This window comes from Pygoscelis adeliae, unplaced genomic scaffold, assembly GCF_000699105.1.
Source record: "Pygoscelis adeliae isolate BGI_AS28 unplaced genomic scaffold, ASM69910v1 Scaffold282, whole genome shotgun sequence".
NCBI lineage: Eukaryota > Metazoa > Chordata > Aves > Sphenisciformes > Spheniscidae > Pygoscelis > Pygoscelis adeliae.
The window spans coordinates 3,033,462-3,049,777 of NW_008824352.1; the positions used below are offsets into that span (position 1 = coordinate 3,033,462).

The 16,316-nt window shown below is 38.0% G+C and overlaps 1 protein-coding gene across 1 annotated transcript in view; it reads left to right on the forward strand.

Moving 5' to 3' along the window:
* Positions 1-3,577: 3,577 nt before the first annotated feature.
* ZZEF1 (zinc finger, ZZ-type with EF-hand domain 1) overlaps positions 3,578-16,316 on the forward strand; it is a 56,388-nt gene continuing 43,649 nt past the window's right edge. Inside the window, exons 1-13 of the mRNA XM_009319319.1 lie at positions 3,578-3,598; positions 3,869-4,013; positions 5,124-5,318; positions 6,229-6,400; positions 7,079-7,278; positions 8,369-8,579; positions 10,077-10,193; positions 10,420-10,598; positions 11,622-11,720; positions 12,838-12,929; positions 13,944-14,092; positions 14,648-14,759; positions 15,966-16,181. Of these exons, the coding sequence (XP_009317594.1) occupies positions 3,578-3,598; positions 3,869-4,013; positions 5,124-5,318; positions 6,229-6,400; positions 7,079-7,278; positions 8,369-8,579; positions 10,077-10,193; positions 10,420-10,598; positions 11,622-11,720; positions 12,838-12,929; positions 13,944-14,092; positions 14,648-14,759; positions 15,966-16,181 (1,908 nt within the window). The remainder of the gene's footprint in view (positions 3,599-3,868; positions 4,014-5,123; positions 5,319-6,228; positions 6,401-7,078; positions 7,279-8,368; positions 8,580-10,076; positions 10,194-10,419; positions 10,599-11,621; positions 11,721-12,837; positions 12,930-13,943; positions 14,093-14,647; positions 14,760-15,965; positions 16,182-16,316) is intronic.

Genomic DNA, 16,316 nt, shown 5'->3' on the forward strand with positions numbered 1-16,316 from the left:
GGACCGGAGGGTCCCGCGGCAAGGTTAAAAAAGTGCCTGCCGCTACTGAGAGGCAGGCTGTCAGCTTGTGGGTATCTTCTTTTAATTTACGCCTGTTTTCAGTCGTCGTGCCCAGCAGGTGCTTGTGAATAAAATGGGTATTTACAACGGTATTTCTGCCGTTGCTGCCGCTAGTGCAGCTGGTGGTGGGACAGATCGGAAATTCTGTACCAGGGATTCCTCTGAGATACTTCTTAACCGTATCAGCAAGCCTAAGCTTACCAGACTTAATTTTATTGTTGCTTTTCAAAACCAGCGGTGAAATTGTCAAGTACCTCGTTGGTATCCCATTACCTATTGTAAAGCAAGAGTTTTGGAAAACTTGTAAGAAAGTAGCGTAACAGAGTTCCCCCTCCACAGCCAGAAGGTCCTAAGGGAAGGTTTCCTTTCTGCTGTGGGAAGGAGCACGGGGAACTTGATGTCTAGAACGTTTGATCCTTAGCTTTGCTCTCTAGCTAGCATTTTAAACGCAGCAGAATACCCTGTTGGGAATTTCACACTCAGCTGAGAAAGGGGTTATGTCTGAATTTCTTACTGCATGCAGTTCCTGAGTCTCACCAGTGACTTCCTTCTGTCTTTGTATTGCTCCCGAGTAGTAGAATAGCTTGGTAAACTGTTAAATCGCACATATGCTCCTTGAAGTCAGTGCCGACATATTAACAAAACTACTGGAAACTGGGAGGAGATTAATTTTGTTGTACAGATAGGTATGTTTATACCAGACTGTTCTAAGTAGCTTGCTAAAGTGCTGTCTCCATTTCCAGTTCCTTTACAAGAGCCAAGAAAGAACAGTTCTTTACTGGTAGCGACAGTAAGAGTGAAATTAGTACATCGGGGTTCTTTTTGTTAATACAAACAGCTGAGCTTTGCGGGCTGCAGAAGTATTTTGAGGATTGTCTGTATTGCCCATCCTCCTCTGCATGAAGAATATAGGGGTTTGGGTTTGGTTTTTTTTTCCCCCTGCTCTTGGGACTGGGGAAAAATTTGTTAAAGGATTTATCATGGTATGGGTATGTGGTCACATCTAGTCTGTCCTGCGAAGCTGAGATGTTGGGAGTTGTGTGGAAAACCTCGATGTCATTCTTTCTATAACTGGCACTAGCCCATGGGCTGTAGTATTTTAGATTTCCAGGATGTATTTTACACTGATGAGAAGTTAATTTGTGGGAGGCAGGTCGATAAGTTTCACTTTGTAACATTTATAGAATCCTGTCTGGCATAGACTTAAGTTTTGATCTGCCCATTAAGTTTTTCTGTTCTCAGTGCGGGGCTTGTGAACCGCATACTTTGACTGCTTTATGGACAAAGTGAACCTCTGTTTAAACGTAAAATCTATTTTCTAGATAAACTGACCCTCTGAATCCTTTTTTATCAGCAGCTATCATGTAACGTACCCAACTGTTGCTTGAAACGTTAATGCTTCAGTTCTACTGAGAGCGAAGGATGAAATACAGTTTTCCTAAGTCACGCTTTAGATACTCTGCCCAACTCCTGAGCTGCCTGTGAGACGAGGGGGAGATTTTTCCATGTGCCATGTTTCCTGGTGATCACCTTAGCCGCCATTTCCCAGGAAAGATGTTTCTTTTACATTTCTTCATGTTCAGGGTTGAACTGGGTAGGAAGTGTGTGGACTTAACGCTTTTATTTAGGAGCAGAATGCGGCTGGGTTGTGGTAGAGCTGCTACTGCGTTTGTGTCGTGTCCCAGTCGTGAACACAACTCAAAAGCTCTGAGTACAGATTTGCATACTGATTTTTTTTTGTTTCTTTTTTTGCTTATACCCCCATTGCACAGGGCAGCTTGTCTGAGCAGTGGAAATTGTGTATGTTTTGTGTCAAATATAGAGTTTAAGCTGTACTGAACAGTCAAAAAATAATTTTAGAGTTCTGGGGTCGGTGCAATCTCCTGAGACCGTAGGAAGAGTTTAAAAATAAAATAACAAAATACTGCATTAAGATGCAAAGAAAAGCATATATGTGGTAATCTGTCCTTACATGAAAGTATAAGAAATTGGTTTAAAGTAGCTATCAGCAGATCCAGCCTTGTCGTCTTGTGTGTGGTTTGTTTCCACTAGTAACATCACAAAACTTCCTCGCTTGTTCACTTCATGTATTAGTAATTGCACAGTTTGACTTCAAATATGAGGAGAAGAAGTCATAATGCCAAGAATGGCATGGTACGAAACTGTACCTTAAACGTTTTTGGCAACTGAGTTATGTTTGCTAAAATTAATTCCCTCTGTATTGTTGTCCTCAAGCAAAGGTCTTCGGTTTTTTGCTTCGGTGTCTACCTGATGCCCAGCACCAGTCATCTGCACTGGCTGTGGCAGCTACTGGATGCCCAGCACCGGTCCTCTGTGCTACTAAGAATAAGTTTTTTAAAGGTGGTCATTGTTAGCATGGGCTCAGCTGTATGTTTAACAAGAGTTTATAAAACCGCTAAGCTAAAGTCCAGATCCGTGCCGCAGAAGTGCCGTTGGAGCTTTAGTCAGCTAAAATACGGCATTTTGATTCTGTTGTCTTCTGAGGACTTTGCTCTCGTTTAAGTGGTGTAATTATGTCATGGTTCATTGGCAGGTTATTTTGATCTAATAATTTTGGATTATTTCTCTCTAGGATAGTGCTTTTAATGGTACATCAAGTTTATAATCAGGTAGCAAACCAAGAGACTGAAGCATAAGCTTCCTCCTGAACAGCAGCGATTTCTTGACTCTCAGACACGTGTGAGATGATCTGCTCTTAGAGGCCAAAGTTACTTGGCTATGTAGCTGAACTTGAAATACCAAGTTCAGGGCTGGGAGACTGAAGTCTTGCTTGTAAAGAAATATCTTTTGTAAGTGCATTCCCAATTTATATGGACAAAAATGGATGTTCCTGAAATACTGCATTTCTTTTGGGGGTACGTTCAATTTTTTTTTTAAATTAAACAGAAGTTTGTTTCAAAATTAAAAACTACTGCAAAAATATAGCTAGGTTTTTTTAATAGTAGTGTGTCACTGAATCATGAGCTCTCTGAAGTGGCTAGTTAAAAAAATTTACGTTTTTGAGCTTGGTTCTGTTTTACAGGCTTAGCTGAATAAAAATATCTTGTACTTTTGTTAGTACAAAGGTATGAAATACATAGCTGTGAGAGTTACTTTTTATACATGCTCAACACAACATTTTATATTAAAAATTTATGTTAAGGTCGAAGTTAATAAAGCTGGCAATGGTTCCCTTCAATAGGAAAAAAAATATTTTCTAACTCTCTCCATTGTTTTCACAAATACTTTGACAAACTATGTTAAACTGGTATTTTGTGTAGGAGGACAGTATATGGAAGGAAATACACACTTAAAAAAATATTCTGGTTCTAAGGACACTTTCTTGAATAAAGAAAATACTTAAAACCTGAAAGAATTTGAGTGGATGAGTGTGAGATGGACGCAGCAGTCATGAGCAATGGATGGTATGGCTTTTAGAACTAACTCGCCCTTTAATGGAAGAGCTTTTTAGTGTGCTTTTGTGAGCACCTTCTTCATAGTCACAGATGTCGGGTGGATGGATACTGCTGATTCGCTGGTATAGACGATGTGCTGTCTCCACCTAAGCATAACTACAGTTGACTTCTATAGGAAGGCAGCGCAGATGCCTTAAAACTTGCTAAAGACTGCAGGTTTCCAGCCAGGCTGTTTCCTGTTGTCATGAGTTCAATACTGCGGAAAATGGATTATTTTGATTTTTATTTAATGGTGTTATAATGTTCACTGCTACGGTTTCTATGAAATACCTTGAATTTCTGCTTGAAGTAAATATTCTGAAAGAAACGTTCTTTTTTTTGTTCCTCTTCAGGCCTTTGCCCAATTTGATGCCGAAGGAGATGGCACCGTAGATGTGGAGAATATGCTGGAGGCTCTCAAGAATTCTAGTGGAGCTAATCTTCAAGGGGAGCTTAGCCATGTAATCAGGCAACTGCAAGCTTGTTCACTAGTTCCAGGTATGAGAACAGAGTGACAAAACAAGTGGTTTCCCAAGTCCTGCCCTATATAAGGAGTGCTGCTTCAATAAATTGCTTTTATAGTGGTGTTTGTCCTAATCTTCTCAAAACCATAGTCCAAGTCATTCTTGCTTCTCTAGTATCAAACAAGTGAAGTTGCTGTAAACTAAAAATTTCCATAATTATATCCAGCTAACTTACTTCCATAAAACCCCAATATTTTCTTCTCTTTGTGACTGGGGAGCTTCTTATCCTTGTTTGGTTTATCTCACAGACAGAAAACGGTTCCTCGCAAAATTTTGGCGAGTGCCTAACTAATGCAGTCTTGTACTGGGTAACTGGAGGAATAAATCCTCCATTGAGTCCGTTTCGGGTGATGAGTCATACTTTATTATAATTACATTGTTATTTAGCATTTGAAATCCTGCTAAAACATAATTCACGTTTTATAGCGTATAGTTTGGAAAGTGCCAGTTTCCAGAATTTGATTCCTGGGATAAGTATCAGTTACTGGCTTTCCTTCCAAGCTTTTGATAAGTGGCTGAAGGGGATTTGCTTTAGAGGATCAGACAAGAAGTGTTAGAATTGGCTAATAGAGAAGTCAGAAGAGAGTACTTATGGAGTAGTGTTCTACGCATCTAAATGCACTGTGATTCAGAGTACCGCTGTTCAGGCGCTGAAATGTCTTATGAAGTTGGTGGAAGGCATTAGGCGCCTCTTTGGGAATAATCCACAATGCCAAAGTGAGATGCTTAGCGTAGCTCAAGGTGAGTGATGTGAGTACATCAGCTCGTTAGCCAAGCAGCGTCTGTTTCCCCTAGATATTGAAGGTAAGGTTTTGGAACTTTTGGGACAGCAAAACAAGCATAAGAATTAAGATCTTTGGTAAATTTTTTTTGAACCCCTTCAGGCATTTCAAGTAACTGGCAAAAATATTTGCACCTTTCACAGTCCTGTGAAGGTTGCAAACTTGAGCTACTTCATATGGTGGAATGTAGTTCCAATATTGGCTTAATCTGGATTTACCTAGCAATAAGATGTAGAGGGGGAAAATGATGACTTGGTCAAGTCAGATGTTGCAACAAAGATAGAAATAATGTCTCTTTCTAGGTTTTATTGATATATTTTCTGAATCAAAAGAGCGTCTTGGTCTTCATGCTTCAATGATACTGAGATTCTTGCACCGCAATCGGATTTCTAGTACTGCCATCCCTTACCCAGTGTTGGAGTACTTCAACAATATCTGCACTATGCGGTCTTCTGTATTGAAGGATTCTTTAGATCGACTTCTCCTAAAAGAGAGAGGTATGTAGTATCTTTCTTTTTTTTCAGGATGGTAGTGTAACCATAGCTGAAGAAGAGATGACAAATAAAATAAAAAGCTTTCTTTACTGTTTAATCTTTAACAGGCGTGACTTTTTATGAAGTTGATCTGCATGCTTCTGTGGTTTTTTTGTTGGTTTTTATGAGGCACATAAATTGATTTCCTAACTGCCTGGCAATCCGAGTAACACGCTGGGATGTTTTTCATCTTTCTCCTGACCTGTTTCAGAATGATGGTTACTAATTTGCAATATTCTGTATTCAGCCAAGTATCTCTACTAGCTGCTGGGAACCTAGTTTCCCTGTGAAGGTGAATGTTTTCTGAAGTTGACTGTTCAGTATTAAAAAATAATTTATTGTTTTGGGGTGGAGGTAGTGAATCTTTTCTTGTCTTTCAGATGGGACTGTCCTGGTTGTCTCCCTAGAGGGAGAGCTCCTTTTCTTCACAGTTTGACTTGATATTTTCAGATCTCTGCACTTCTATTGAAACAGATCAAGTTACCTGGGGAAACAGTCTGCTTTGTCCCTTCCCTAAAATAGCTGAATTGAGGTTTTCTCCATCGTATTTTACTTTTTCCTCTCATCTGTTTGTATTTTGACATAATAATAATAATAATAAAGCACTGATGAGGCCACTAATGAAAGGAGGAGATAAAGGCTATTGAACTCCAAGCAAAGTAGGTGTTTTCATACTGCAAGTGGTAGATTGAGATTATTGTGATTTCATCCGCAATTAAACTTCGCGGTCTTCTAGGTTCTGTCAGAAACACTTCTTCAGAAGCTGTGTTCTGTGCCAACAAGTTAATTTATATGAGATAATTATTACAAAGGTATAATAATTCTCAAAAACAAGCAAAAGAAGAATGTTATGAGTGATTTCTTTTCTTTGCAGAATACCCCAGTGACTTGAATGGTAATCAGGAGTCGGACAAACTGAAGTCTGTCACAAAGTGCTATACTCACATAGAAACCTCATCCAATTCCGCCGATATTGACAAGATGACAAACGGAGAAACTACATCCTTCTGGCAGTCGGATGGGAGTGCTCGCTCACATTGGATACGGTGAGCGACACGGCAATATACAGCTGAGTTTTGGGGTAGTTAGTCCTTAGGTTTTACAGCCAGTGGGATGTAATTGAAAAAAATTGTGGAATTAATGAGTGGCAGATGAATATAGTTGAAAGCAGAAGTCATTAATCTGCATAAAGTTTAAAGGCCTAATCACCAATTAAAAGTGTTCACCTGTAAAACACAGGCTTCTTCCATGCTGATGCATATCCTTGTTTTGTAGCTTTCCAAACTGTATTATAGATGCAATGGTTAATACTTGAATAGAAGCGCTTTGCCACTGTCTGGAAAGTTCCTACTTCATGAAACAGAAATGTTTAGTGGTTTTTCAGTAGTATGTATAGAATGTATACTTAAAAAAAAAAAAAAATCTCATTTTGGTCATTATTGACACTACATTTGTATTCCTGAGGAATACATTCTCGGTTGAAAAGCTGAACGATAGAAAATTCTACATTCTCACTGTCAGAGGTGACTGTCTTTTAAGTCAATTACAAGTTTTCTAACTCCTCCCCCATGGTATGGGGTTGGTAATGCCTGTGAAGCATTAGGTAATTTCCAGTGGATTTATTTGTGTTTGTAGAAGTGGAAACTGAGTGAAGCCTAGCTGAAAGTGAAGTGCTTGGCTTATCTTCTCTTTGCAAGAACTGTTTTATCTCCTTTCCTTTGCAGTTTAAAGATGAAACCAGATGTTGTTTTGAGACATCTGTCCATTGCGGTGGCAGCTAATGACCAGAGTTACATGCCACAGCAAGTTACAGTGGCAGTGGGAAGGAATGCCAGCAGTCTTCAGGAGGTCCGAGACGTTCACATTCCAAGCAATATCACTGGCTACGTAACACTGTTGGAAAACGCTAACATTAGTCAGATGTGTGAGTCAATAAAGATACCATTGGTGTATTGTTTTGCTGCTTTTTTGAAGGTGAAAGTTTGGGTAGATCACAGAATGCTGTGTTGAAATGTCAGTCATTAGAGCAGAAACTTTTGACCTCATCCTTGGGTCAGAGAAATTGTTTTAATTGTAGTTTAATTTCTAGTCTATGAGAGAGTCTTTTGAGTCTTTCTCATGGCATCTGTCTAACTTGGGCTAAGGGTTGAAGAGCTAGAATGACTGAAGATGCAGTTTTAGCCTCTCAATTTGAAGGCACTGGGCAATTTTAAAATATCTTTGCTTGCAGAGTGAAAGCATATGTTGAATAATAGTATCTAGCAAAAAATCTGCTTCTGAGCAACTATTTTTTTTTTTTTTGGTAGCAAAATTCTGAAGTTGGTCAGATGATTTTTTGTAAAGCAGGTTTTATGCTAAGGATTTTTAAGTAGTGTTATTTTTAAGTCTGGTAGATCTGTGGGTGCTACATTGGAATCAATCAGAGGAAAGCTGCTTCTTCCTACGATGGTTTCTGCAGCTTCAGAAATTTTGTCCCTTCGGTTCAAATAGGCGCTTTTCACTAAGCTGAATTTTCACTGCCGCAGAAGTGGGCAGCAAGGACGTTGGTCCTCAGAAGTAACTAGGACAATGTTAGCTATGCAAAATGGTCAAGGAGTTATGTGAAAATTTTTATGTAAAATTTAAAAATTTGCTTTTAGGCTTTACTCTTTTTCCCTATCTTCTCCACTGCCACTCCCAAGATGCCTCCTACGTATGTAGGTAAAAAGGTACAGGTGAAATAATCTATAATCTATTTTCCACTTTGAGGGTCTTTTACTACTTTTTTCCCTAATTTCTTGCCGTACAATATGTAATGGATCACGTAGGTCATTCAAAGGCTACGTTTTCCAAAGCGTAGGGTGCACGGTGAAGAAACACGTGTGTATAGTGGTCTATATGTGGGAGTACTGTTACATAGCTGCTGCTATTTTTCTAAGAGGTTTTGCAGTAATTATTGTTTTGAATATCTGGATTCTTCTAGACCTAATCCAGCAGAAGAAATGGGAAAAAAATTCCATTTTGTGTTTTGACAGATGTACAGATAAACATCAAGCGTTGCCTTAGTGATGGATGTGACACCAGAATCCATGGACTCAGGGCTGTCGGTTACCAAAGGGTTAAGAAGGTGGGCGTCTCCGTGTGCGATGCTTCAGCGATCTGGTACTGGTCTCTGCTGACCTCTCTGGTAACAGCTTCCATGGAAACAAATCCAGCATTCGTTCACACTATTTTACAAAATACTCAGTAAGTACCAAACTTCCACGGTGTGTGGTTTGGTTTTTTAATTATTTTTTTTAAATACTTCCAGCTTCAGTAAACTAATTTACCTTGTGTAACTGGTTTCCGCTCCCTCCATTAAGGTGTTTAAACGTCTTTTTAGCTATCACACTGTTTAAATTTTGATATTTCTCTTTTACCCATTTGCACATTCTAGAACAAGTGTAATTCTCCTAGCTGTTGTATCTAATCTAGTTGTTAAGCCATGACTGAACGGACACTGAAAAATATGTTTTTTACCTATCCTTCGACTTGTAATAATTTTGAGAAGCCTCAAATTAATTAACTTTTGTTGTTAATTTTCTTGATTATAAATATCGGACACCTTCCACTTATGACTGGAGCTTAATTTAGCTTAATTTTCAGCAAATTTTTGCTTGTGTAATGCCTTGTCATGCATTGCATTGGGGATATAGTCGGGTATATGCAATATCTCTGCGCAGATGGCAATATCTCTGTGCAGATGTTTGCTTGTGGTGATTAGCTGTTTTCTGTGTAACGTTTCCTTGTTTGACTGCCAAAAACTTCTGCTCAATGACTTGAAGGTTTGGAATCCTGATAAAATCACTACACACCCACATCAACTTTTATAGAGCTTAGTTAGCGTGATGCCACCATGCTTAAGAGCATTGCTGTCATTAGGTTAACGAGTACTGTAGGCTAAAGTCCGTTAAGCCTATCTTTTAATTTGTCATCTGTGAAACCCCTTTAGATAACTTTATACATGCTTATGTCGGAGGAAGGGTCATAGTTGCAAGCTTCACTAAAACTGAGGGCCTTCAGTTTTGCTACAGTTTAGATATTTTTTAGAAATATAACACGAATACTGAGCTAATAAAGCCTAAAAAAGTTAAAATGGAGAAATCTTGCCTAAAAATATGCTTTCAGGAATTACAAATTGAGTGTTTGGAATTATAAAGGAAAAAAACAAACTTTAGTATTGGATAGAACGACTTCGATGAAACTGCTTAAGAATTCCCGTTTTCAGGGGTCATTACATTATCTTTGGAAATCAAGCAAAAATTCTGATCTGAGCTAACAAGTTTCTCTCTTAGTTTCTGTAATTGTTCTGAAAGAATTTAAAAGCAATTTTCCCTTTATTAATGGGCTCTTGCTCAATTCTAGAACTATTTAAAATGGAGCCGTACTTGGACGCTAAGCTATTTTTAATGCTGTCACAGATTTAATTCAAAACGCCTTGATTTATTTGTCTCGTTAAATCTGAGATTATGAGACTAGATTCAAGATTACCTAGCAGTCGTTGAACTTTCCCTGCCTAGAATGCACCACTGTTTTTATCTTTTGAAGAGATGCTCTGTGTAAGTAGATTTTCTGCACTCAGAAGCTATTTGTAGAGACCTGCTTGCGAAAAGCATGAAGATTCAGATGCCTGATTCATTTCAGAAGGCTGTTTTCTCTGATTCTGTCTGGTTTTCTGATGTTATGTTCTGTCCTTCTTACTAGGAAAGCACTGCAACACATGCCACCTCTATCCCTAACGCCGGGCTCTACAGATTTTTCGAGCTTCTTATCTCCAAATGTTTTGGAAGAAGTAGATAGCTTCCTTATAAGAATAACAAGGTGAGTTTGTGCTGATGTATTCTGATGCAGTGGAAAATGGTTTAGAAGAATTTGTATAGCAAATTTATCTCATTTTTACTCACCTGCTTGTTTTTTAGTATCTTGAAAAATTCAAAGACATTAAGAAACAGGCACCTTATTTTTTTCCATGTGAGCATTATTTGTCTTTAATTAGAAACAGTGTCCTGAGTTTTCTTTTCATACTGTTGTTTTTTTCCCTCCCCAGTTGTTGTACTACTCCAGAGGTTGAACTTACACTCTTGGCCTTTGCCTTAGCCAGGGGGAGTGTCGCTAAAGTGATAAGTTCCCTTTGTACGATCACTGATCATCTGGACACTCCATACAAGGCTTCATCCCTTATCGCTTCCATGGCAACAGTCAGACAGAACCTGCTGTATAAATACGGTAAATGAATAATTGTTGCATCCTTTACTGTACATACGTAAGACAATATGCAGCTTTGAGTTGTTTCACTTGTTGTTCTGCTGGGGTTTAAAATTATACAAGACTTCTAAATTAACAACTGTTACCAAGAAGACAGCCGGTGAAGCTGAACTGCCCTAAAAGTTGGTGATTAGATCAGCTTTCTGTGATCTAAGAATTGAACCGGGTGGCGTCATCTTGAGGGAGAAACCATGAACTTTGTAGATAGTGGCCGCTATATGAAGATGATGATAGTGTTTGTATTGTATAAAAGGCAAATTACGTCAAGTATTTTTATTCTTCCAATAACAAGCTTTTTTGTATGTTTAGCCTCAGTGAGTGGTCTCTCTTGCAGACTCGTACAAATTTAAGATGTGTTTTAAATGTACTGTCATTGGCATTATTTACAGTTCTTTTATTTTCACTTTTATAAATTAATCTGAGTATGTCATAAGGGTAGAGCTGTGCATAAGGTGGTAAGATTTTCCTGTATTGACTGTACTTGTTTGATAAATCTGTATTTTCTCAGGTGTCGACTTCTGAGATTATCATTAGTCTCTCATGAAGAATTTTTCCATTTGTTTGCCTTTTAGTATGTTTTGTCAGGACTTCTTGGCTTGTGCCAAAGAATATGTTAATTATTTTATAATATCAGTATTTACTTTCAAAAGTTTTGAAAATTGCGTTGTTTTTCCTGGAGTAGCTGCTGCTTTTTGTAAGACAAGAGTGGTATTTCATGTATTGTGAATTCCAAAGTGCGCAAACAGTTGAAGGAACATTAGTTGTCACGATTTTCATTGTCCTTCTGTCTGTATCTAAAACTTGAGCTATTTTAGGTTAACGTATCTCTCATACTCCAGTTTCTGCCCCCTATTTTTTGGCTGACAATGGTAAAAAAATCTCATAGTATTGTAATTTTTTCCATTTGTTTTCTGTATGGAGAACTTTAGAAAGCATATTTTCCAGGTTTTATTATTAATTTGATAAACCTGTTGATTCTCTTAGGCAAACCCTTACGACTAACTCTGCAAGCATGTGATGTAAAGGGAAAAGAAGATAAATCAGGGCCTGAAAACCTCCTTGTAGAGCCATGGACTGGAGATGGTAAGAGCCTAGACTTAAAATCCAGAATATCCAACCAGGCACAAGGGCTGTTAACAAGGCTGTGGTGCTGTTCCATATATAGTTATATGTATTTGGCGCTACTCAATAGTTTTATGATTTGGAAGATCTGTAATTAAAAAAAACCCAAACCACAAAGCAAAACAACAGCCACAAAAAACAAAAGCAAAACACCAAAACAAACCACTGTGTAAATTCTATTTTACAACAAGGTGGATTTCTCAGGAGCCAGTTTATTGTTAAAACAAAACAAACAAATAAAAAAAGATCGGATTTTGGGGAGAATCATTGATATTCTATGTGGAAGTCAGCAATGAGCTGTCACAAAGAAACTTATACTAGAGCGCATTTTGTGGGTTGAAGTCATGAATCATTCACTGCTAGTTTCCCAAATACTGAGGGAGAGAGATGCTAGAAATCATTGAAATTTTCTCTGACTGCACGTAACTATTAATTCTCCTTTAAAGCCTGTCTTTGTTAATGCAATGTTTTTATGTACTGGATACAACCTAAACAAAGAGACTTGTGTTTCTTGACCTCCTTTTTAAGTGAAATGCCACCTAATCTTTTTTAAAAAAATTGTGTATTGTCTTGTGCAGTGCTACTGGTAGATGAAAGCTATTGTGATAGAAAACCAGGCACGTTCTAAATGCTTATTTTACCCCTCTGTTTGCTCGTGTGTATCGTTTGAGTTTATTTTTTAGTTATTTTGTGGGTTGTCTTCTGTTGTTTTATGGATCGCAGTTTGGGGAACTGTGAGTTATGTCAGTGAACAGGGTCACAAGCCAAAGTAATATTTGGGAGTTACTAATAACCTTTAATGGGGAAACTCTCTTGAAACTGCTGCAGATATTGCAGTCCCAAGAGAGGCACTGGCTGGAGAAATCTCTGTACGCTGTTGTGGGAGGGTGTACTAACATAGTACAATCTTTTTACTTGTCTCTTACTCTTTTATTTGGAAACACTTACCAATGAGCATTTCACCAGGAAAGTGGTGTGTTTTTGTTTTCCCCCTGTAGTCCACAATCTTAGTGTTCCCTTTCAAACAGCTTGCACTAGCAGTCCTTCCAACCTCATTCTATTCTCACTGCTGCTTTAGGTTTTCTTACTGAAACTGGGAAAACCAGAGCAAGTATCATTCTTTCTACTGGAACTGAATCTTCATTTCAAGTGACACAAATTAGAATAAAGGTATGTAGTTCCTGCATGCTTTTGAAGTAGAAGGCTTGCTTTTTTCCCTAGTGGTAGAGTTGAATTAGAATATTTTTTGTATGAACTGAAATTTTAAATTCATCATGAAATAGTGTTATTTTAGGGTTTTACTTTGGTGTAAGTCACAGGGAACTTAAGGAAAGGGAGGTCTTAAATTGTTCCAGGGTGCCACGAGCATGTAGTAGGGACACTTATTTTATATTGCTTTTGTCTCTATCTTGCAATATACTCAAACCAGTGACTCTTAGGTGTATGGTTTCCTTCTAAAGGGTATGGATTTATATGTAAGATCTTATATCTTATATTTAAAATAATTTTTCAACTCTGTGAATAGCAGGTTTCAAGATATATAGCGTGTGAATTCAGATTAAATGTCGGTCTTTCATATTCTTTTTAAAGACACCAATGTAATTTGAATATTTGGTATGATTTTTACCTGGTTTAAAAACAAGATCTTGTGATTAAATCTCGTGGGCAGGACAAAACGTCAGTGAGACTTCTGCAGCTGAATTTATTTATTTATTTAAGGCAAAGCAGTAGTTTAATTCCTGGAACAAGGATGCGTATTTCAGTGTCAAAGATAATTAAACGTGGATGGACTTCTGGCAAGTAAATTCTAACTGGAGCTGGAGAGGCAGCTAAGCTGTTTTGCAGTGTAGTGACACTGGGATAAGTGATTTTAGTTTTGTTTATTTTTTTTAATTAAAAAAGCATACAAAATTAGAATGAGAATTAACATGTGGAACTCTTGTTAATGTTAGGGTGCTATCAGGGTGATAAATGTAGCGAATATTAACCACGTACGTGATCCTGGTTCAGCGGGTTACAAAAGTTTTTATAACGCTTCTCTAAACGTGTTTCATCTTTCTGTGCAATTCCAGAGACCAGTATTGTCAGTATTTAGTGGCTTTTCATAACTTTCTTTTTCTGTGAAAGCAACACCTTCTCTTCTTGTCAACTTTTTAAGACATTGCTCTGGATTTGTTCTTCTAGGTCCGAAGAGGTGCCATTGGGGCCCAGTGTGGGCTGGTGTTTGCTTATAATAGTGCTTCGGAAAAGTTCCACGCAGAGGAACACTTCAAAAGATTTGAAAGCTATGACAAATGGAAGCTGCGGGAATTCAAACAATTTTTAAAAAACAGGTATAGGTGGACTTTTTGTAATGAATACATGGAAAATAAGTGTTATATTAGATCTTTTTGCAGTGGCACTTGAACTGTTGAGAATTGTTCCAAATGACTTAAAACTGGTGCATCATGTAATTGTTACTTATTTGATTTTAATGAACCCCAATTTGATGTGTTTGAGGAAATATGTATATAGCTGTTGTTTTCAACCTCTTGATTTAAAGACCTGTTTAAAAAGGGATACAACAAAACAAACTTTCTATTGGAGGTACAGATCACTGATAACAGAAACAATTTATAGGAAGATCATGTGTTAATTAGCTTTTATTAAATTACTTTCTCAGAACTGTTGCTTAGGAGTGAGGGGAGGTTAGGGACCATGACTAAAAAAGATTTCCTTAATTTTCTTACCTTGCATGTGATAGAGTTTGGGTGTGTGAAAGTTTCTGTTGTTTCTCTTCTCGTCTTTATAGCCGTAACGTGCTAAAAATATTTTGATAGAATATCAACATCTTTGCAGTTTCTTTAAACTTTTTCTTTACAAAGTTTGTTACATTCTTTTATACATAGAAGCAGTTGTTCGTGTGATGATTTGGGAGATGATGATCCTATTGGCTGGTTTGAAGTGGAAGAAGAATGGGATGAAGTTGATGTCAAAATGCAGCAATGCAGAATTTCCCAAGTAAGAAACCATGAAAATCCATTGGCCCAGTCACAGTGAGCAGAGGCTCATCTCTGTGCTTTGTTGTAATGCCAACTGAAGTAAACGTAACTCTTTTTTGTGCAAGGAGAACTCTTCTGGGTAGAGGTAAAAATCAATGGGCTTCTAGTTAAACAAACGATTCAACTTTTGTCCTCTGAGTTTTATTCTTTTTCTCTGTAGGTACATATATATAGCTGCAGTTAAATGGTGCTTCAGGATAAAATTTAATGCAAAACTATGTGATAATGTGCAGACTACTGGTTTTATCATGAGGAAATATTTCTAAAGAGGATGACATGATTGTTGCTTTATTCTAATATCTAGACGAATTAACTACTGCATAGTTATAGCATTTATTCCTTCAGAGCCAGGTTCTTCAACCCTTGTTTTAAGGGACAAACAATTACTAAGCAGTTCCATCAGTTAGGTCGATTTCCTTGAGGAGTGTGGGACTTTTCTGTTTCAAGAGTGGCAGAATATGGGTTTTGATTTGTAGTGCTTAAGTAGGAAACTTTGCTTTTCAGATCTTGCATTTATCTTGTTTCTGGAGTCAGCTGTTGCATAGTTCCCCAGTCCTTCTTTGTAGTGTGGAAATTAGCAGAAGTGGTGGCACAGTTGTTAGTCAGCTGGGAATTTTTCTAAAACTGTCACTGCTTGCTAAGACATTCTGCTGTTGTCTGTGCAACCCTTAGTCCCCGAGACTTATGAGTGTGCAGAGTTACTAAGTACATTTGAATGGCAGAACTTGCTGTTCCCTTCAGCTTTGCGTTCTGTACCTCACTGCGGACAGATTGCTTAAAAGTATGTTTTAAATATTACATATTGATCCTCTGCTTGCTTTTAAATGCAGCTAATAATTTTTTAACCCGCAAAAATGCTGTAACTAGAGAGCCAAGGAACAGAGTATGCAGAATGAATGGAACTGATAATGAATTAACTAACTTTGCAGATGCTTGTAGAGGTCACAGAACCATCACTGTGACTTTTTTGGACATGGGGAGAGTTCAAGCTTAGCCTGAATCTCAGGCTCAGTATTTTAAACTTCTGGGGGTGATTGACAGGGAATAAGGCTTGCCCCCCTACTCCACCTGCAGTCTCCTCACACATGTGCACTCCTGTCTTTTAAAAGCCGAATTTGTACTAACGTTTAAAACCAAATCTTGTGCTATGTTTACATCCTTCTAGTACTTGATGATAAAGTTCTTGTGCACAAGACAAGACACAGCAGAACGGCTCGGAGTTCAAGGCCTGAGTGTTCTTGGCTATCTTCGGCCTATGCGAGACGAGCCCAATAGGAGCATGAACTGCTTGCAGTGCAGGAAAACTGATGACGATACAGTTTGCGGCACAACTCTTCTCCTGAAGACGCTTCATTTCATCCAGCAGCTGGCACAGGACCTGGTATTTTTACTTCTTAGTTCTTTTTAAGCATGTATTTACTGTGCTAAAAGTAATAAGGCTATGCTAACAGTAACTGTGAATGCAGAAAGAAAAGTCTTGCTACTAGGTACTAGTAACTGTTAAAACCATGCTGTG